The 23,660-nt window shown below is 45.2% G+C and overlaps 1 protein-coding gene across 2 annotated transcripts in view; it reads left to right on the top strand.

Moving 5' to 3' along the window:
- LOC139421015 (calmodulin regulated spectrin-associated protein family, member 3) overlaps positions 1 to 23,660 on the top strand; it is a 52,152-nt gene that overhangs the window by 15,623 nt on the left and 12,869 nt on the right. For both annotated transcript variants that reach the window (XM_071171488.1, XM_071171487.1), the window contains exons 3-4: positions 21,038 to 21,193; positions 21,364 to 21,450. In XM_071171488.1, the coding sequence (XP_071027589.1) occupies positions 21,038 to 21,193; positions 21,364 to 21,450 (243 nt within the window). The remainder of the gene's footprint in view (positions 1 to 21,037; positions 21,194 to 21,363; positions 21,451 to 23,660) is intronic.

The raw sequence follows: 23,660 nt of genomic DNA, 5'->3' as shown, positions 1-23,660 counted from the left end.
GCCAAAAGTTTTGAGAATTACACAAATATTTTTTTCCACAATGTTTGCTGCTTCAGTGTCTTTAGATATTTTTGTCAGATGTTACTATGGAATACTGAAGTATAATTACAAGCATTTCATAAGTGTCAAAGGCTTTTATTGACAATTACATGAAGTTGATGCAAAGAGTCAATATTTGCAGTGTTGACCCTTTTTTTTTTTCAAGACCTCTGCAATCCGCCCTGGCATGCTGTCAATTAACTTCTGGGCCACATCCTGACTGATGGCAGCCCATACTTGCATAATCAATGCTTTGAGTTTGTCAGAATTTGTGGGTTTTTGTTTGTCCACCCGCCTCTTGAGGATTGACCACAAGTTCTCAATGGGATTAAGCCACTTAGTTATCACTTTTGCCTTATGGCAAGGTGCTCCATGCTGGAAAGGCATTGTTCGTCACCAAACTGTTCCTGGATGGTTGGGAGAAGTTGCTCTCGGAGGATGTGTTGGTACCATTCTTTATTCATGGCTGTGTTCTTAGGCAAAATTGTGAGTGAGCCCACTCCCTTGGCTGAGAAGCAACCTCACACATAAATGGTCTCAGGATGATTTACTGTTGGCATGACACAGGACTGATGGTAGCGCTCACCTTGTTTCCTCCGGACAAGCTTTTTACCGGATGCCCCAAACATTCAGAATGGGGATTTGTCAGAGAAAATGACTTTACCCCAGTCCTCAGCAGTCCAATCCCTGTACCTTTTGCAGAATATCAGTCTGTCCCTGATGTTTTTCCTGGAGAGAAGTGACTTCTTTGCTGCCCTTCCTGACACCAGGCCATCCTCCAAAAGTCTTCTCCTCACTGTGCTTGCAGATGTATTCACACCTGCCTGCTGCCATTCCTGAGCAAGCGCTGTATTGGTGGTGCCCTGATCCCGCAGCTGAATCAACTTTAGGAGACGGTCCTGGCGCTTGCTTGACTTTTTTGGCCGCCCTGAAGCCTTCTTCACAACAATTGAACCGCTCACACCTGTGTTAACGAGAGAATCACTGACATGTCAGCTGGTCCTTTTGTGGCAGGGCTGACATGTCAGTGGAAATGTTTTTTTTTTAATTCAGTTCATTTGCCTGGCAAAGAGGGACTTTGCAATTAATTGCAATTCATCTGATCACTCTTCATAACATTTTGGAGTATATGCAAATTGCCATCATACAAACTGAGGCACACTTTGTGAAAATAATATTTGTGTCATTCTCAAAACCTTTGGCCACAACTGTAGAATAGAGCAATGGGTAAACTGCTCAGCACCAGTGAAACCAGAGCTCCCTTTGTTAAGAGAACACGTTGGGCTCTGTTACGAGCTGGTAGCTGGCTCTCTCTCTTCTCTTCTTTCTTTGTGTGTGTGTTTCTCTCTCTCTCTAACCACATTTCCATCCACAGTTTTTATGCGAATCACAACCGCTGTGACGGAAAAAGGGAGTTTCGGTACAATTTGATAAATGGCAATCCGATAATTTATTCGTTTGACACAGTGATTTTTTTGTACCGTTAAAGTGTCTTAAGTGTGTTATGTGAGAAATAGACCATCCAATAGACCATCCATAATCCATGCAGTTTATTAGACTAAAGATTAAAGACAGTACCTTCAGAAAGTATTCACACCCCTTGACTTTATCTACATTTTGCTGTGTTACAGCCTGAAATAGATTAATAGAAAAAATTGATTAAATTGAGATTTGGTGTCACTGGCCATAATGTCAAAGTGGAAATAGGTTTTTAGAAATTAAATTGTTTTTGACCAATTTAATTACACATGAACAGCTGAAATGTCAATAAGTATTCAACCCCTTTGTTATGGCAAGCCTAAATCATTTAAGGAGTAAACATGTGCTTAACAAGTCACATAAGTTGCATGTACTCACTCTGTGTGCAATAATAGTATTAAACATGATTTTTTTAAATGTAATGTCTACCTCATCTCTGTACCCATGTTTTCACCTTGTCATTATTCTGGAGGGCTGAGCCTGTTCAAATAGGAACTGTGTAACATTACAGCTTCATGTCTCTTCTTTCACTATACCCAATTTAACCACCGTCTGTAATGTTAGTCTCTAACTAATTCAATATTATACGCCCTAGATTTTATTTTGAAATGTGACTTCGACATATCAATATGAGATGTGGAGGACTTTTGTAAACAATTCATGGAATTCCAACTGGAGCACAATAGACATCACGGAATTCTCATTATACATATACAAGCAAAGTGCTGTATTCAAAGGCTACAGTTTGACTGCATGAGCATACTTTGACCTTCTCCTAATTTTTACAGTGTGACTTTAACCATATTACCCCCCCCCCCCCCCCATCTAATACTGTGTAATATTCACTACAACATCTATGTTCTCACCCCCATCCAGCGCAGCTCCCCTAGCAGACACCGGCCCAACAGACACCGGCTCTGTGATTTGAGTGCCTCAAAGTCAGTCTCTGGAGAACCTGTGTAGCTGTAGTCAGGCGTGTTTCCCTCATAGTCGGTCAGGTGAAAGTAGAACGCTCCATTACCCCTGCCTCCACCTCTCTCTGTCTCTGCCTCTCTGCTTCTCTGCCTGGTGCCTCTAACAGGGGAGCTACACTGGGCCGGCAAGCCGCTTTATCAAGTGTTCTCGGCTGTGAGCAATTATTGCAAATAAAACTAGAGTGTAATGTTACGCTGAGCAGCGCACGCCTCTCGTGAAACTGCCTGGAGCTCTCCACCTGTTGTCCAGGGCACCAGGTGGTGTATTCGCTGTCTGCAGGTCCTTCTACTAATTGGACCAGTGGTGTGTGAGGGGAGAGGTGTGCTGTGCTGTCTCATCCAGACCTGGGTTCAAATAGTATTGACGTTCTTTCAAACACTAATGCTGTGCTCGATTGAGCTTGCCTGGCTGGTGCAATGGAACCAATGGAATAGTGGAGGTGAGTTGTGCTCGGCTGTGCTCAGCCAGTACTGTCTGTGTTCCCGCTAGTGCTGTCTGCGCTGTTCTGTGTTCAGCTGGTGCTGTCTCAGCTTCATGGTGGTGATGGTGTTGCTGCCATGCCACCAGGCCTGGGAGGCTCCCTCAGCCTCAGCTGGCCAAGAGCTGGTAGTGAGACTCACCACTGTTAGGCTGCTGCTACTCAACTTGCACTTGTAGTGCTCTCTGAGCTTGAGCTGTAGACAGTGCTGCTGTCTGAGCTGGGCCGCTGCCTGGCTCTGTCAGGGGAGGAAAGTGGGTCATGCAACACTTACGCACAGCGTTAGGAGGATGGAACAGTGCATCAATGTGGGCCTCGGCCAGTAAACGGCTTTGGAGCAACAGCAATCTGCTGCTGTAGTGTGCGGCTTTATATGAAAGCTCATCTGTGTCATACACGCATGAATGTGTACACACACACACACACACACACAGCGTGTTCACACACCAACCAAAGTAGTAAAATACACTTAAGTATATTTAAAACCAAATACGTTTATACTTTTACTCAAGTATGAAGTGTAAATGTAATTGCTAAAATATACTTAAGTATCAAAAGTAAAAGTATGAATCATTTTGAATTCCTTTTATTAAGCAAACCACACGGCACAGTTTTTAAAATTTGTACATTTATTTACGTATAGCCAGGGTCACACTCCAACACGCAGACATAATTTACAAATGAAGCATGTGTGTTTAGTGAGTCCGCCAGATCAGAGGCAGTGGGAATGACCAGGGATGTTCTCTTGATACGTGTGTGAGTTGGACCATTTTCTGTCCTGCTAAGCATTCAAAATGTAACCAGTACTTTTGGGTGTCAGGGAAAATGTATGGAGTAAAAACTTCTTTAAGAATAGTAAAGTACAGATATCCTCCAAAAACTAAAGTAGTACTTTAAAGTATTTTTGCTTAAGTACTTTACACCACTGCCTATCGCTCCACAAAAGCCTATCACTCTGCAGGGGAAACACTTCAAGGTCTCCGAGCAAGTGACGTCACCGATTGAAACGCTAGTAGCGCGCACCGCTAACTAGCTAGCCATTTCACACCGGACACACACACACACACACACACACACACACAGTGAGGGTAAACAGAATATATTATTGTCTGCAAACAGCTAACATCTATATTGCCTTTAAAGCTGTTACACTGTATGATATTGACCAGTCTTCTCTCTGGTTGTGTCCCAAATACCAAGAACCCTATTTCCTATGGGCCCTGGTCAAAAGTAGTGCACTATGGCGGGAATAGGGTGTCATTTTGGAGGTTACCGCTGTTATCAATAACCTCACAGCTTACATCATCAGCTCCAAATGAGGCTGGGGCAAAACAAGCTAAATGAAATGCCTGCCACCTGCAGTATAGATATTCTAAATAGGATACTTTCTCTAGTGCCCCACCCTAGAATGACGCTGTCACTGAGCCATCGAGATCACTCAGCCAGTCTTGGGCTGTCCCCCAAATGGCACCCTATTTCCCCATGTCCCTCAAACTCAACTCTGGACCTCAACTAGTTTTTAAAAAATTAAACAATTGTTTTTGAATGGAATCCTTGTTTATGTTGTCAGATTTAGGTTTTGGCCATTTAGCACTCTTATCCAGAGCGACTCAGTCAGTGAAGTTCATTCAAATGTTATATAGCCTACATATGACAAAGGCATGAGGGGAGCAGTGGGGCTGGTCAGAGGATCGCCCTGTTTCAGAAGTCCCTGCCTGTGTCTATGGTTGGTTTTTGTTAGTGAGTCGCTGACAACGTTGACCTAACTCCTACTGCTGTGTACGCAAGTTTTCGCTCAAGTTAGCATCCGTCTAGAGCTCAGTAGGAATTAGAAGTGGCACAGGCTGGGTCCCAAGTGGCACCCCATTCCCTATGTAGTGCACTACTTTTGACCAGGTCCCAGTAGTGCACCCATAGGGCTCTGGTCAAAAGGAGTACACTATATAGGACAGAGGTTGCCATTTGGTATTCAGACTCACTTTATCCCCTGGATCAGGAATGCTGCTGAACATCGTCTCAAAACATTTGGCCCATCACGGGACCTCCCAGGCCTGCCAAGGGGGGAAATAACATTTAGTTGTATTTTATTTTGTTTGTTGCAGAGAAGAGTCAACAAAGGAAAGCTGCAGGGATTACAACATTGATCTTGGAGGTTGGTTTGGGGGGGACATTGGGAGGGTTGCAAAAAGCTGGCGCAGCACAGATTGGTGTGGTTTTGCTGCTGCTTCAGTATTTAGTATCTAGCTACACATGTCCAATACCATGTGCTGTTCTTGTCAGTGGAGCGTGGTGTGCCCGGGAAGCGCACCAGCCCCACCAAACCCCACCGCGCTGCCCCCCCCCCCCCCCCCCCCCGAACTCCCACTGATCCCCCAGACCTGGCTGGCTGTCTGATCCTTCGCTTTGTCCCTCTGTCTAACCCTGGATTTCATGGGGGGGGGGGTTGTTAAGTCATATTTCGAACAGAATCAGATTTCACCTTTTATCCGTCATAATCGCTCTTAACGATCTGCGAGATGAATTTAGTGTTTGTTTCCCTGTTATTGTTATTATTGACATGGATGATAGTTGCAGTATTTCCAAAGCAGAGATGAGTGATTTCCTTATGGACAGCTTATTCTATATAGCTTTATTATATTATTTAATATATTGGATGATATGTTATGTCCGGTCAGCACAGGAGGATTCTGAGCAGAGCGCCCCGGTGTTAAGCCGGTGGGGCGGGGGGGGTAGAGCACCACTGCCACGCTCAGGATTGTGGGTGGTGAGGTGCATTGTGGGTCAGATTGTTGGTTGTTATGGCGATTTGGCTGGCGGACTGTGTGCCCTGTGTTCCAGGTTTGCACCTCTCTCTACCCCCCTCTCCCTTCTCATTAGTGAGAACTTGTGATTTGGCTTAGCAAGCTCCGCAGGGTCGGGACAGGAAATCTGTGACCCCCCCCCCTCTTGTCCCAACCCCTCCTCTTCCTCCCTACTCTGCTTTCATTCCACGCTCTAGTTGTGAATGACCCTGTAGTCTACTCCCTCCTGAATGATCACGGTATTACACCACAGTGAAACAGTCCCAGCCCCACCAGTAAAGAGCTTATTCTCACTGAATAAGAGTTATCTGGACAACATTTTTATGTACGAGCCGAGAGAGGGTTTGGTTGACGTTCTTGCTTACGCAACAATTCCCAAGCATGTGCAGACAATTAAAGGGTTTACGTGTGGTAAAAGAAATGCATGTAGATCGTACATATAGGTTCTGTTTCTTTATTTGTAGCATTGTGTGGCGATTTCCATCTATCCACGTTGGAAAGATCTGCATAGCAGGGCTGCTGGCAAACGTGTGGCAACCTGGCATTTGCCCCAGCACTTTTAATTTAGTTTAATACAAAATGTTGACACTCAAGCGTTTAAAAGAGGGACAAAGTAATGTTTTTTTTATTTTTTTTTATTATTTGATTCGCCTCATGATTTGTTTGACAGGATTTTAATGTTTTCATTCTCTCTAGGGCCAGGAGTTTTTCCAGGAGTTTTTATTTTTTTAAACCATATGATCAGATTATAAACAAATATGGTCCCGTCATAGCCCATATAACACTGTTTTTTTAGAGCTGATTTTATTACTATGTCATAACCAGAGTTTTACCTGGTTAGGTCAGCCTACCAGACCAAGAACAACTCTGGGACCCAGGAAACCCCCGCCCCCCCCCACCACTCTGGGACCTATGGTGCATTTTATTTTATTTCATTATCTATCTAAGATATGTTGACTTATGTCGTTTTACTTACATATCTCAACATTTTGTAGACATAGTATTTTGTAGACATAGACTTCCATAGTTTTGCGTGGCTCAGCAGAGGTGGCAGCTACTGCGACCAATTTCAGAATGTAACGGGCAATTTAAGGTAAACACTCAAGGAAAATGTCTACATTTCAGCTGTTTCAAAAACATTGCTCTGCTATTACCATTTATACTGTAAGAGTGTTGAGCTCAACAAGACCGTTCTGTTTACACTGCCCTGCTCGGGTGGGGGGGGGGGGGGATATAATCGATGCGGTGCCTGTTAATTTATCAATCACAGCCTACTTCGCCAAACGGGTGATGATTTAACGCGCATTCACGAAAAAAGCACTGTTGTTGCACCAATGTACCGAACCATCAATGCCTTTATTCAAATCAATACACAGGTATATCTTTTTATACTTGAGCTAATATTGCCTGCTAACATTCATTTATTTTAACTAGGGAAATTGTCACTTCTCTTGCATTCAGTGCAAGCAGAGTCAGGGTATATGCAGCAGTTTGGGCCACCTGGCTCATTGCAAACTGTGTGAAGACCATTTCTTCCTAACAAAGACCGTAATTAATTTGCCACAATTGTACATAACTATGACATAACATTGAAGGTTGTGCAATGTAACAACAATATTTAGACTTAGGGATGCTACCCGTTCGATAAAATACGGAATGGTTCCGTATTTCACTGAAAGAATAAACGTTTTGTTTTCGAAATTATAGTTTACGGATTTGACCATACTAATGACCTAAGGCTCGTATTTCTGTGTGTTATTATAATTAAGTTTATGATTAGATAGAGCAGTCTGACTGAGCGGTGGTAAGCAGCAGCAGGCTCGTAAGCATTCATTCAAACAGCATTTTCCTGCATTTGCCAGCAGCTCTTTGCTGTGCTTCAAGCATTGCGCTGTTTAAGACTTCAAGCCTATCAACTCCTGAGATTAGGCTGGCAATATTATAGTGCCTATAAGAACATCCAATAGTAAATGGTATTTCAAATGCTATAGAGAGAAATAGTCCAATAATAACTACAACCTAAATCTACATACCTGGGAATATTGAAGACTCCTGTTAAAAGGAACCACCAGCTTTCATATGTTCTCATGTTCTGAGCAAGGAACTTCAACGTTAGCTTTTTTTACATGGCACATATTGCACTTTTACTTTCTTCTCCAACACTGTGTTTTTGCATTATTATTTAAACCAAATTGAACATGTTTCATTATTTATTTGAGACTAAATTGATTTTATTGATGTATTATATTAAGTTAAAATAAGTGTTCATTCAGTGTTGTCGTAATTGTCATTATTACAAATATATAAATAAAAATCAGGCGATTAATCGGTATCGGCTTTTTTTGGTCCTCCAATTATCGGTATCGGCGTTGAAAAATCATAGACGGTCGATCTCTACTCAAGACATAAGTATTGTCTCTCGAATTGATACCTCTCGAAAATGTGCCTTTGCTATCGTCCATGTGAAACCGGCTTCAGTTTCCTCCTCCCCTCCTCACACTCTCACTAGTTCTGTCACTCTCTCATATTCCTCTCTACTGTCAGTCTTTCTCTCTTTGTCCAAAATTCCACACTCTCAGACTGTCTAGTTCCTCTCATTTTAACATGAACATGAAGGTAATGGCTCCCTCTGTGTCTGAGTCTCTGTTTGGATGCTTTACTGTATTTCCCTCTACTTTTTGTCTTCTAAATTGAACACTTGAAAAGGCAGCCATTGCAGCGACATGATGACAAATGGCTCAGCTCCACATCCATTCCAGTCGCTCTGTTGTGGGTAATTGGTGTCAGGGAGTGGTGTTCTGACTAAGTGTGACTGAATCTCTCTCTCCCCATTAGAGAGAGCTACTGGGCTGGTTGGAAATGGCATCTCCACTCCCCTCAGACAGCCCAGCTCAACCCAGACCATGCAGACATCATGACAGCTTTATACCCATGCTACCCTGAGTGCTCTCAGCCCTTGTCTTTCCTCCCTCTCCCTGGCCCTGCACTGACTGTGCTAGCCAGGTTGTCCCCCCAACCCCCGTATTTCGCCTCAGCTGCTGTCTCTGCCCCCAGCCGCTGTCTCTGCCCCCAGCCGCTGTCTCTGCCCCCAGCCCCTGTCTCTGCCCCCAGCCCCTGTCTCTGCCCCCAGCCCCTGTCTCTGCCCCCAGCCCCTGTCTCTGCCCCCAGCCCCTGTCTCTGCCCCCAGCCCCTGTCTCTGCCCCCAGCCCCTGTCTCTGCCCCCAGCCCCAGTCTCTGTCTTGCCCCAGTCTCTGTCTCTCCCCTTGCACTACACTGCAGACAATACGTATACATTGAACAGACAAGTCTTGGCTCACAGATAAGCTAGTAGTGTGACCTTGCCTCTGTTGAGCACAACACACCCCTAGAGTGAGGAGGGGAGAGCCCAGTCGTCTCTCCCAGTGCCCAGCGCCCTCCATCCCTCCCCTACATAGAATGGTATGTGACAGCAGGGCAACGGTGGCTGGGCTGGCACTGCCATGTAGTCTCTCTCTCTCTCTCTCCCTCTTTCTCTCTCACACTCTCATTCACACACACACACACACACACACACACACACACACACAGCACTGTGCCGACGTCAGCACTTTACACCCAGCACGGAGAGGCAGGCAGGCAGACGGAGAGATTCAGGCCGCAGCCTTGTAGCAGCAGCAGTGTGTGTGCATGCTATGATGACTACCAGTCAGGGAGAATTTGAGTTCAGAAAAAGTAAAACAACAAGTACAGTAGAAGGGGCTGGTTAGTGCAGATTAGGCTCAGACTAAAGACGGATTGAGGTGGAAGAAAGCCCCCCCCCTGACAAGGGAATCTGTTGTTATGACCTGTTAGTCCTCTCCATTGCTCTACTTTAGACCAGGCCCCATTGGTCTCTGGTCAAAAGTAGTGCACTAGGTAGGGAATAGTGTGCCATTTGGGACTCAGACAGGGTTAATGATTATAACAAAGAGGTGGGGCTCTGGTTAGCCAATAGAGAGAAGGGAGGAGGCCTGCTGCTGGTAAGCCATAGGGCTCTGGTCAAAATAGAGCTGGGCTGTATACCATATTTTACTATATAACGGTATTGATGTTTTTTTTTTTTTTACAAAAACCGGCTTGTTTTTATCGTTTACTCTGTTTGATACTTGAGATGTCTTTCTCCCTCTCCTCGTGCTGTATGTCACTTCCCCTACACCAAACCCTGCGCCCTGTCATGCCAGGAGAGAGCAGTTGCTCTTGAGTCACTTTCTTGCCGTTCACACTGCAGTCTAGCGTTCTATAACAACATTAGTTTGTTTATCTTACTGTCTGCAAACTACTGTCTGCTAGTTTATTTTCTTAGCAAGCTGTGGCTAAAATAAATAGTTGTCCCCTAATGCTAATTGCTAGTTAGCTGGCTAACGTTAGCTTCTAAATGAACTAAGACGTAGATGACTAATGCAGCCTGGGACCCGTTCTGGTGCAGGCCTAGCATGTTATTTGTGCAACGGTATCTTCAAAATCAGAGAGGAATAGGTAAAGCATGAATACGTAATATCAAAAGTGCATAACTTGTACAAAATGTTTTTTTTTTTTTTAAAGTTTGATTGAACAGTATAAAACAATTTGGATGGAGAAAGACCCGTTTGAAATCACTTAGAATGTATGTGTTGCCACACTGGGGGGTTATGAACTACTCATAAAGCATATTTGGAAGTTTTACTGTTCAAAAACATAAAATATCTTCATAAATGTGAAAATATTGTGATATCATACGTTGGCCATGTCGCCCAGCCCTAGGTCAAAAGCAGTGCACCTTTTAGGGAATAGGGTACCATTTGGGGACTACTTTGTTGTGCATTATGTGAAACAACACTGATAGAGGGGGAGAGAAAGATGGAATCATTATTGCTCTGAGTGGTAGATTCATGTACAAGGGGCAGACAATAAGCAACTGTTAGTGTAGAACAAGCATAGTCGAGTAAACGACCGCAGTACAATTATAGCAATGGGTACATTTCTATATTTTCTGTGTCCTCTGTATCTATTATATCCCCAGATAGTGTTGCCCAAATTACTCTCCCCTGTCTTAGCTACACATCAGTCCTCAGCCCCTTTCTCTCCCCTCCGCCCATCTCTGCCCCTGTCTCTGTCATTAGCCCGTCTCCATTTCTCCCCTTCCCGTTTCTGCCCTCAGCCCATCTCTCCCCTCAGCCCCTGTCTGTGACCCTGTCTCTGTCCTCAGCCCATCTCTCCCCTCAGCCCCTGTCTGTGACCTTGTCTCTGTCCTCAGCCCATCTCTCCCCTCAGCCCCTGTCTGTGACCCCGTCTCTGTCCTCAGCCCATCTCTCCCCTCAGCCCCTGTCTGTGACCTCGTCTCTGTCCTCAGCCCATCTCTCCCCTCAGCCCCTGTCTGTGACCCCGTCTCTGTCCTCAGCCCATCTCTCCCCTCAGCCCCTGTCTGTGACCCCGTCTCTGTCCTCAGCCCATCTCTCCCCTCAGCCCCTGTCTGTGACCCCGTCTCTGTCCTCAGCCCATCTCTCCCCTCAGCCCCTGTCTGTGACCCCGTCTCTGTCCTCAGCCCGTCTCCATTTCTCCCCATCCCGTTACTGCCCTCAGCCCATCTCTCCCCTCAGCCCCTGTATGTGCCCCCGTCTCTGTCCTCAGCCCATCTCCATTGTTCCCCTTAGCCTGTCTCATCCCCCATCTCTGTCCTCAGCTGCTCTCTGTCCTCAGCCCCGGTCTCTGTCTCTGCAGTGATGTGGATCCTTAGAATGAGCATATAACAGGTAAAAAAGACTAAACTGATCCTAGATCAGCACTCCTGCTCTTAAAAAATGAATGAATACAGGCCTTCAGGACAGGAGCCCCTGGTGTCATTCAGTTGAACAGCTAGTCTAAAGGAAATCTAGCCTGGTTAAAACCAGACTGAACGCTGTGTTTACCAGGCTAGACGAACATTGCCTGCCTGCCTGCCTGCCTGGCCTGCCTGCCTGGCCTGCCTGCCTGCCCTGCCTGCCTGCCTGCCTGCCTGCCTGCCTGCCTGCCTGCCTGTCTGCCTGCCTGCCTGCCTGCCTGCACACTGAACTGTCTGTTTGCCCTGCTATCTGTTTGCCCTGCTATCTGTTTGCCCTGCTAGCTGTCTGTTTTGTTTTTCTGTCTTTGTCCTTGAGACCTACTGAAAACACTAAGAGCACTTATTTAAAACAACCCTCCAGACACACAACCCTCCAGACTCATTGTCCTTCACTGCATGGCCTTGATTTGATTGGAAGGTCAGAGTGTTGTGTGTTTCATAAACAGTTCTACGCTTTACTGAGTCAAAGGCTGTTCTCGTCTCCGGTGGGGAGCAGTGGAGGTTACATGTACCTGTAGGCCCACTTCTCAGAACCTGGTGTGTGTTCGTGCGTGGGTGCTACTAGGGTTGCACATTTTGGGGAATATTCAGAGGTGGAAACTTTCCGTGGGAATTAATGAGAATAAATGGGAATTAACAGGAATATATGCAAATTAATATTAATATCAATTAAATGTAGATGTTTATTGCATTGGATATATTTACCATATCAAATGGAGACAGAAACATAAACCTTTTACCTGATCACAAGTAGACATAATTGCAAATTATTAAATCCTTCCAATAGGAATAAAAAAAATAATTTACTTACGAATTGAACTGTAATTAAATGAGTTGACTCTTCACATGGGATGATTTCACTGAACAACAAAAGGGAATATTGAATGATCCCCAGTGATCCATCGCATCTCCCAAAAAACGTTTTCAACATACATCTAAAATGATAGTCCAGAAACTAAATCCTTGGTTGTCTTCCTCTCAGACTTCCATGTCTTCTCCCTGGACCTCCTCAATGTCTACTTCTTGAACATCAGACTCTAAGACCTCATCTTCACTGTCACTTTCCAACCTTGTTGAGGACGGCTCGTTGTCAGGCTCAAAAAGCCTCACATTTTCCCGGGTGGCCACCAGTTTTTCAGCCGTTGTATTGGTCAGCCTGTTGTGTGCTTTGGCGTGTGTGTTCCCAAACAAGGACGTGTTGCGCGCTGAGGCGGCTGATGGTGGTGGGATTTGGCGGATGATTGAGGCAACAGGGGAAAGAGCCTCAGATCCACAAAGTTCCTTCCACCAGGTGGCTGAAAAGAAATGTTGGCACGACTGCCATATTGCATCTTCATCCCAAAGCCCTTGCTTGGAAGTCTACTTCGCCAGACTGCAAAGAACCTTGCCCTCATCCAGGCCAAGGTGGCGAGACATCATAGGCCTTGTTGATCTCTGCACCAGACAGGATGCTCTTACCAGCATACTTGGGGTCCCCAATATGTACACTGCGGCGTGTATGGGCTTCAGGCAGAAGTCTTTACGCTTTTTGATGTATTTTAGAACTGCAGTTTACTCTGCTTGGAGCAACTCCTCATCGTTTTAATGCTTCTGGTATTTTTGCAAATGACATACGTGATCACTGTGCTATTGCCTGTGAGAGATGGTACAATTCCTAAGAAATCTCCACGTGGTTTACGAAAAGAAACTGGAAGCGGTTTGATGTTCAAGGTTTTTTACATGATGTATCTAGCATTGAATGGAATAGAATGGAATTAATCCCTGATGTTGAACTAGCCTTTTCTTACTTCCACAACACATTCCAGGATGTATGCAATAGGCATGCCCCTTTAAAAAAAAAATCCGGATTTAGGGCAGCGAGAACCCTTGGTTTACTAAGGAACTTACAAAAATCATAAGGGAACAAAATGCTATGTGGGCTAAAGCAAGAGGGACTGGTTTGGCAGATGATTGGATGGCTTTTAAAAGTCTTCGAAATATGGGTGTGGCTATGATCCGTAAATTGAAAGCAGACCACTACCTGTATTCTACTTCACATAATTAAAATAATCCATCCAAATTTTGGCAAGTAGTGAAGGGTTTGGAGTACAAAAAAGATCCTCCGCTTCCCAAACAATTGTTGGTAGACACACAGATTGTAACTGAGAGAACCTCCATCCAGAAAGCCTTGAACCAGCATTTTTGTTTTGATGTAGGCAGTTTATTTGAAAAGGTCAAAGGTATAATTGAGCCCCCTATGAATTTACCTGACTCCCCTGTGCACTCCTTTACCAGGTTCTCCTTTTCATCCTTCTCTGTTTCAGAAGTGTGTAAAGCCCTGAAAGAAATTGCTGGGGGAAAAAAATCCCCTGGCCCTGATGAACTAGACCCCTGCTTCCTACACCTAGCTGCAGACATCATTGCTCCCCCTTAACATGTATTTTTAACCTCATGCTTGATATAAAGGAAATCCCCAAGTTCTGGAAATCTGCTTTTGTACTGCCTCTCCTGAAAGGTGGAGATCCTTCGCTACTTGACAACTATCGACCCATATCAAAATTGTCTGTACTGTCAAAGGTACTGGAGTCCTTTAGTTAGCAGGCAGCTAAAGGCCTACTTCCAAGAAAACAACATCTTAAATGGAATGCAATCAGCACTGTTTCAGCAACATTGAAGGTTTTAAATGACATCCACTGTGCTCTTGATAAGAAATTACATTGTGTGTCTGTCTTTATTGATTTGTCACAGGCTTTTGACACCGTGGACCATGCTGTGTTAGTGCAAAGGTTAAAATGTTGTGGAATTACTGGTCATGCTCTAGATTGTGTACGATTTGATAGGTAATTTAGAAACCAATGTGTAATGGCGGATGGTTGTAGAGGTGTGCTCAGGTGTTCCGCAGAGTTCTATTTTGGGCCCACTGTTGTTCATTTTGTATATCAGCAACATTAGAGATCTTATTGAAACAGGGGATGTTCATTTTTATGCAGATGATGCTCTTTATCTAAGTGGTAGTAGTTTATCTTTAGATTTTGAAAATGCCCAAAGAGCATTTAATATCATATAACAGAATCTGTATGATTTTAAAACTGTTTCTAATTTCGGGTAAAACAAAATACATGCTATTTTCAAATGCCAGGTATGTTACTAATCATATCATTGCTACATTGGCTGGACATACTATAGAGCAAGTTAAAGTGTACAAATATTTGGGTGTGTGGGTTGATGATAAGCTGAGCTTCACTGTTCATGTAGAGAACTTGATAAGGAAACTCAAGCTGAAAATAGGTTTTTATTACCGGCATCTTGGCTTGTTTTTCTTTTGAGGCCAGGAAGGAGCTGGTACGATGTACATTACTGGTGGTTTTAGATTTTAGTGATGTTATATATATGTAGGCCTCAGCCACTACCCTGAGAGCACTTGATTCAGTGTATCATGGAGCCCTCGGGTTCATTACAAATCAAAAACATTGATCTCTACAGCGCTGTTGGCTGGTCGTCATTGACCTTGCGTAGGCTTAAACACTGGTATTCACTGATTTATAAGGCCGTATTGGGTCAAATGCCATTTTATCTCTATTCTTTTTTAGTCAGGTCGGTAGATAAATATCAATTACGGTCCCATTCTCATTTGGTTCTATCAGTATCTAAAATTAGAACAGGTCATGGTAGAAATAGTTGTAGTTACTTAGCTCCGTGGTTCTGGAATTCTCTCCTGAACACTTCAACATTTGATGATCTAGTTTCGTTGGTGGAGTTTAAACACTTGATCGATGTATATATCATAGAAGAGTGTAATTGTCTTTAGGACAGCTGTTTTTAGTCAAGACTTTCGTGTTTTTAATGTAAAATGTTTTTGTTGTATTGTATGTGTGTTTATAGTTTTGTTTAATGTTGTGTTAGTGAATGTAAGTTTTTTGTTTTGTCTGAAACGTTGTTCCCCCTGCTGCTATTGGACCAGGTCTTTCTTAGAAAAGAGATGTTATCTCAATGAGAAAAACCTGTATAAATAAAGATAACAAAGCTAAACAAATGGGCAGGGCAGTTTGGATTTCTTCTCTTACATCTGCAAGCAGAGTCTGAACATCAGACAAGATGGCATTGTCCCCCTCAATCCGTGCAATGGCTACTGCTATGGCCATTTTGGAGAGACTCCTTCCCCTTCAGGAGACTGTCACATGATGACAACACCACCCCAACGGGTGATGCTGGGCAGCTTCAATGTGGTGCTCTTATTCTTCTCACTTTGCTTGGTGAGGTAGATTGCTGCTATAACTTGATGAACCTTCACATACCTAACCATTTCCTTGACTCTCTTGTAGAGTGTATCCATTGTTTTCAGTGCCATGAAGTCCTTGAGGAGCAGATTCGATGCATGAGCAGCACCGCCAATGGGTGGGATGTGAGGGTAGGACTCCTCCACTTTAGACCAATCAGCCTTCATTTTCGCAGCATTGTCGGTCACCAGTGCAAATACCTTCTGTGGTACAAGATCATTGATGGCTGCCTTCAGCTCATCTGCAATGAAGAGACCGGTGTGTCTGATGTCCCTTGTGTCTGTGCTCTTGTAGAATACTGGTTGAGGGGTGGAGATGATGTAGTTCGTTATTCCTTGCCCACGAACATTCGACCACCCATCAGAGATGATTGCAATAGTCTGCTTTCTCTATGATTTGCTTGACCTTCACTTGAACTCTGCATCCAACAAATGAGTAGATAAAGCATGTCTGGTTGGAGGGGTGTATGCTGGGCAAAGAACATTCAGAAATGTCTTCCAATCCACATTGCCTGTGAGTATCAGAGGTGAACCAGTTTCATACACAGCTCGAGCAAGACATTCATCAGCATTACTCTGACATAGTTCCTCCATTGAGTCAAAATAACTTATTTTGGGGCGGCAGGGTAGCCTAGTGGTTAGAGCGTTCAAGTTCAAATCCCGACCTGACAAGGTACAAATCTGTCGTTCTGCCCCTGAACAGGGAGTTAACCCACTGTTCCTAGGCCCTCATTTGAAAATAAGAATTGGTTCTTAACTGACTTGCCTAGTTAAATGAAGGTTCAATAAAATGTTTTAAAAAGAAGAGAACCATGAGCTGTTGCTATCGATAAGGTGCCTGATTCATCATTTTCACCTCACATACAGTTGAAGTCAGAAGTTTACGTACACTTAGGTTGGAGTCATTAAAACTCGTTTTTATTTTTTAAATAATTTTTTACCCTTTTTTCTCCCCAATTTCGTGGTATCCAATTGTTTTTAGTAGCTACTATCTAGATTCTTAACACAGCGCCATCCAACCCGGAAGCCAGCCGCACCAATGTGTCGGATGAAACACTGTGCACCGGGCAACCTTGGTTAGCGCGCACTGCGCCCAGCCCGCCACAGGAGTTGCTGGTGCGCGATGAGACAAGGATTTCCCTACCGGCCAAACCTTCCCTAACCCGGGCGACGCTAGGCCAATTGTGCGTCGTCCCACGGACCTCCCGGTCGCGGCCGGTTACGACAGCGCCTGGGCGCGAACCCAGAGTCTCTAGTGGCACAGCTGGTGCTGCAGGACAGCGCCCTTAACCACTGTGCCACCAAGGGAGGACTAAAACTCGTTTTTCAACCACTCCACAAATTTCTTGTTAATTAACAATAGTTTTGGCAAGTCGGTTAGGACATAAACTTTGTGCATTACATATTCCAGTTTGTGCTAGCAAAACACTCCTGTACAGTTAAAGTCGGAAGTTTACATACACATATCCCGATGGCATTGAGGAGTACACCACATCAGTCACTGGCTTCATAAATAAGTGCATCGATGACGTCGTCCCCACTGTGACTGTACGTACATACCCCAACCAGAAGTCATGGATTACAGGCAACATCCGCACTGAGCTAAAGGATAGAGCTGCCGCTTTCAAGGAGCGGGACTCTAACCTGGAAGCTTATAAGAAATCCCGCTATGCCCTCCGACGAACCATCAAACAGGCAAAGCGTCAATACAGGACTAAGATCGAATCGTACTAGACCGGCCCGGGCTCGTCGGATGTGGCAGGGCCTGCAAACTATTTCAGACTACAAAGGGAAGCACAGCCGCGAGCTACCCAGTGACACGAGCCTACCAGATGAGCTAAATTACTTGTTACTCGATCTGAGGCAAGTAACACTGAAACATGCATGAGAGCATCAGCTTTTCGGGACGACTGTGTGATCACACTCTCCATAGCCGATGTGAGTAAGAGCTTTAAACGGGTCAACATTCACTAGGCCGCAGGACCTAGACGGATTACCAGGACTTCTACTCCAAGCATGCGCTGACCAACTGGCAAGTGTCTTCACTGACATTTTCAACCTGTCATTGACTGAGTCTGTTTGACTGCACGGCCAGGCACGACTACAACACCATCATTAAGTTTGCCGATGACACAACAGTGGTAGGCCTGAACACCTACAACGATGAGACCGCATATAGGGAGGAGGTCAGAGACCTGGCAGTGTGGTGCCAGGACAACAACCTCTCCCTCAACGTGATCAAGACAAAGGAGATGATTGTGGGACTACAGGAAAAGGAGGATCGAGCGCTCCCCCATTCTCATTGACGGGGCTGTAGTGGAACAGGTTGAGAGCTTCAAGTTCCTTGGTGTCCACATGACCAACAAACTAACATGGTCTAAGCATACCATGACAGTCGTAAAGAGGGCACGACAAAACCTATTCCCCCTCAGGAGACTGAAAAGATTTGGCATGGGTCTTCAGATCCTCAAAAGTTCTACAGCTGCACCATCGAGAGCATCCTGACGGGTTGCATCACTGCCTGGCATGGCAACTGCTCAGCCTCCGACCGCAAGGCCCTACAGAGGGTAGTGTGTACGGCCCAGTACATCACTGGGGTCAAGCTTCCTGCCAGCCAGGGCCTCTATACCAGGCGGTGTCAGGAAGGCCCTAAAATGATCAGACTCCAGCCACCCTAGTCATAGACTGTTCTCTATGCTACCGCACGGCAAGTGGTATTAGAGCGCCAAGTCTAGGTCCAAAAGGCAGACCATTTGCATCCCCCCCCTATTTTACACTGCTGCTACTCTGTTTATTTTCTATGCATAGTTACTTTAATATGTACATGTAGGTAGAGTTATTATCTCGACTAACCGGTGCCCCCGCACATTGACTCTGTGCCGGTACCCCCCTGTATATAGCCTCGCTATTGTTATTTTACTGCTTCTCTTTAATTAATTGTTACTTTTTAATTTATTTGTAGGTATTTTTCTTAACTTCATTGTCAGTTAAGAGCTTGTAAGTAAGCATTTCACTGTAAGGTTGTATTCGGCAACATGTGCCAAATAAAATTGTATTTGATTTGACTAAATGCTGTGCTTTCCAGGCTTGACTAACACTGCTTGCCTGCCTGGCTGTCTGCACACGGAGCTATCTGTTTCTTTCTGCGTCTGTCTTTCTGTCTGTCTATATGTGTCCTACAGACCTACTGATAACCCTAAGAGCACTTATCTAAATCCAACCCTCCAGACTCTCTAACTGGCACTCTCCTTCACCGGCCCTGGTTTGATTAGGTCAGAGCATTGTGTTTCTATGAACAGTTCTAGACTTTACCAGTGATGGGAACAATGAGAGAGATATTTCACTGGATGTATACATGTGAAGCTTCCCCTTGGCGTTTCCACTCACTGCCAAAAATAGGAGTGAGAGGAAGCCCACTGGCCGGCAGTGAGAGAAAATGAAACGAGATGGATTTTGGGTGACATTCTGCACATTTTCTGATCCCTGAAACGTTTGATTTCAATACAGTTTTCTGTTCCCAAAACTAATCTGTTATGTCCAGAGTGGACAAAGTTTTTTGTGGACTTTACCCTTTGCAACAAAAAAAATCAGGAGTGCAAAAGCGAATTGAGTTATTGCTCACGCGCACTTCACAGAGGAGGCGTTCCCTAACGGATATATGCAGATACATGCTAGAATGCGCCAATAGGATCTCGCTAGCTCGTGCTTGGCTCTGCCCTCCTCCTTGCTTGTTCTGGCAACTATGACTCATTTGTTCCCATTGGAAACGACAGCCTGTCGTCTATCTGGGTTTAGTTATACAAATCTTTGACTGTACTAACTGGGTCAAAGGCTGTTCTTGTCTACGCAGACCCCTCATGATGAGTTACGATTTTTGTTGGGGCCCCAACCCCATCAGTTGCCCATCCCTGACCTAACCCCATGGGAAGCAGCAGTCGACCGATAACGAGCTAACCCTCTTATGGGAGCTAAGGAGCTCTCCCCTGAGTGAGCTGATCATGTTTTTGGTGTGTTTTAATGGGCTTGGGCCATGAGAGCGCAATGTAATGGGTTTGGCCATGAGAACTAAAGGCACTAATAGGTTTGGCTATAAGAAAAGGTACTAACTAGCTTGGAGAAAGGCACTGTCATGATTTTGGGCAAGGAGAGGAGGAGAGGAACAGAAGCAATGGACCCTGCATTGGGGGTTGGCTGGAAATACGGCGGTTTGGGATGTGACGGGGAAGCTATTGTTGTGCCCTTTTTATGTTGTGTAAATTGATACTGTATGTTTTATGGTTGTGTTGTTGTGAAAGAAGGGGTTTTGTGTGTGTAGTTTTACTCACATTCTAGTGTGTGTGCACACGCACACTGCGCCACAGGATTCCTGGGGTTTGTGCATCTCTCTCACTGAGCCATCCCTAGTGGGTTGATTACAGAACAACGCTGTACAGAACCAAACTGTACCCTGCGCAGCCCTAGAGGCACTGTACACAACGTTATCCTGTAACCTGTCATTCATGAGTCATGCTGCCATATCTCCTAGCAGAGAGGGAGAAAACGCGCACACACAACGATTAGAAGGGAGAAGAGGGAATGACTAGGAAGGAGGAAAGAGAAAGTATACCGTGAAGGAGCAGAGAGGGAGTACACAGAGTAAAAAAGGGCTGTTATCGTGATAGCACAGATGTTCCAAAGTTCACTCAGACAAGCTCTCTTTTTTTCTCTCTCTCTCAGCTCTCTTTTTGCTCTCCTGCTCTCTCTCTCCTCTCGCTTTCTGCTGACTCAGAGCTTGGAGTCCCCTAGTGGCTGGTTGTGGTACTGACCTGAGAACCTGCCATACATACTGCAGCCTGGTGTGATCTCATCTCGCCAGCTCTGCCACATTAACATGGACCATGCTCTTTCAGAGCAGTCTGAGGCTGTGGCCCAAATGGCACCCGCTTCCCTAAATAGTGCACTACATTGAACAGGGCCTTTGATACAACCCTATGGGCTCTGGTCAAACGTAGCGCGCAATACAGGGGACAGGGTGCCGTTTGGGACACAGCCTAAATGGTAGTGCTCCTACCCACCATTATTGCATTAGCCATAATTGATGGATGCCGTATTAAATGTCGTCTGGGTTTGGTGGGCGGACAGCCAATCCCGCAGCTACCTCCCCTGACTGTTCCAATGCTGACAGTTCCCTGTTCTCTTTGCTGTGATTGGTGCAGAGTGCCCACCTGGCGGTGATGGATGCCCTGATGTCGGTGGGCGCCATGGAGACGGTGAGCGCAGTGAGGATGTCCGGTGCGGCGACAGGGGAAGAGCTTCTGGGTGGAGTGGGAGGAGCCAGCTGGGAGAACACCCTGCTCCACTGGGTGAATGGGGTGAGGACAAGGACAGGGAGGACTCTCTCTTTCTCTCTCTCTGTCTCTCTCGGTCTTTCTCTCTGTCTCTCTCTGCGTTGCCGAGTCATGATTTCATAACCCAATTTATATCGGAGTACAAAATATACAGACTTATAACGTGTGGCTTTCCACCCCCCCCCCCCCCCCAGTTGAATCAGAGGCTGAGAGAGCAAACAGAGGGTGCACAGGGTGACCCGTCTCAGGACAGCACAGAGCCACAGCCTGTCCAGCCTTCTGTAAGTATTCCACTACACCTGTGTCCAAAATGGCATCCTATTCCTTATATAGTGCATCTGTATAGAGCCCTATGGGCCCTGGTCAAAAGTAGTCCGCTATGTATGGAATAAGGTGCCATTGAGGAAGCATGCAGTATTTATGTCAACAGCACTCACATTATGAAACACATTGTGTAACACATATACATTAATCTCATGGATTACATGCTATTAAAACACTCTGACGTAAACATTTCCTGTGAACAAGCATGTTTTATACAGCGTGTGCATGTAAGATATTTCTACTTTATCGTGGCAGTTTATAGTCTCCTACGCACACACTTTACATGCAATCTCCCTAGTAATCTGGTGCTTGTGCAGGTAACTACCAAAATAAAGGAAACCACGAGCCGCTGAAACGGCTTCAATGGGCCTTAGCATAGATCCTAGAAGTCTGGAGCGATGCGAGACTTCTTCCACGAGAAATTCCATCATTTGTTTTTTTGTTGATGGTGGTGGAAAACACTGTCTCAGGCACCGCTCCAGAATCTCCCATACGTGTTCAGCTGGGTTGAGATCTGGTGACTGAGATCTGGCACCTGCTTTCGTGTCCCTCATTTACACAAGTGTTTCATTTAATTTTGCAGTTCCCAGTATCTCAACATAATGCTTACTGGTTGTATAATTGTTAGGCTATATATATATACCCTCTTCAAAACTGTCTTTTTCCTCTTAACTGTCCTATTAAAGTAGCCTTAATACATATAGTATCCTCTCCTCTCCACCTGTCTTCTCCTTCCCTGTTTTCCTCTTTCTCTGTCCTCTTTTCTCCTCTCCACCTGTCTTCTCCTTCCCTGTTTTCCTCTTTCTCTGTCCTCTTTCCTCCTCTCTGACAGTGTCCCACTCGCTGGTACTGGAAACTTGTCCCTGTAAGTTCCTCCTCTTTCTTCTCCTCCTCTGTTGCATCATTCCTTATCTTTCTCTCCGTCTTCATATTCTCTATATTCTCTCTTATTAGATTTTTGAATGAGAGGTCTGTTCTGTTTTTCTCTCCCTGCCTCTCCCCCTGTTGGTACAATATAAGAATGCAGGCATACTGCTTCACTGCTCTGCACTAGGCCTATCCGCTGTACATTTCCTTGGGCTGATGTCACAGGGAGGGGTAGGGATGGGCAGGGTATTGTTGTTATTGGACATAAATCACATGTAATCCACTCAGGGCTCTGGAAATGTGAGAGAGAAAAAACGTTCCTGCTAGAAACCAGTCCGTCTGGTCGGCTCCGTCTTAAAACGGACCCTGTGACGTTTTTTGTTTGTTTGTTTCTAGCCACTTCTAGCCAGTCATTGTTATGAGTCCCAAATGGCACCCTATTCCCTATTTGTTGGATTACTTTTAGCCAGGGCCCATAGAGTAAGAAGTAATGAGCTCGTGGTGTAGGCCTTTTAATGTGCGGTGAAACATTATGAACTGTGCCAATACAACCATTCTAACATGGCCGATAGTCATAGCTGTTTCACACTATATATACGTTTTCTATCTGATTGGGACGGTTGTGTAACATTACACTCTCCTGAACAGACCCCAGGTATTACAGTCTGCTGACAGTGTTGACACTGTGCTGGCTGTGTTCAGTCGTTGTCTAAAACCTGAGAAGTCTCAACCTGAATAGTTTACCTGCGTCAGGTTGGGTTAAATATCTTCCTCCGACGAGACTCTCTCCCCTGGCCTACTTTCCACTGACAAAGCCCTCGCTGTCTCTGGACTCTTTCTATGGTTACGTCCAAAATACCACCCTATTCCCTTTTGAACAGAGCCCTACTAGTCAAGACTACTGCACTACATAGTCAATAGTAGTGCACTATACAGGGAGTAGGGTGCCAATTGGGACGCAAGCCATTCTCTCTCTCCCCATGGCTTCTGCTGCCTGGTTGGCTGCACCTTTCTCTTCTCCACTTCCATGGCATGTTATCTGTTCTCTCTCCACTTCCACCCCTTTATTCTCTCTCTCCTCTAGGAGCATGTTGTTGGTCACGTTATCCGCGAGCCTGATGGGTGTTTGTGTGCACGTGTGTATGTACCATTTGTGCTGTATGTCCGTCCACCTGTGTGTTTTTTTTTTTTTTTTTAAGAACATTGACCTTGAACTCGCAATGAACAGTAAAGCCTGGACATCTCCCCAACTCTCCCGTACTCACTCAATGACGCCTCTCTCTCTCGCTCTCTCTCTCAC

This window comes from Oncorhynchus clarkii, chromosome 12, assembly GCF_045791955.1.
Source record: "Oncorhynchus clarkii lewisi isolate Uvic-CL-2024 chromosome 12, UVic_Ocla_1.0, whole genome shotgun sequence".
NCBI lineage: Eukaryota > Metazoa > Chordata > Actinopteri > Salmoniformes > Salmonidae > Oncorhynchus > Oncorhynchus clarkii.
This window is presented reverse-complemented; position numbering and strand designations above follow the sequence as displayed.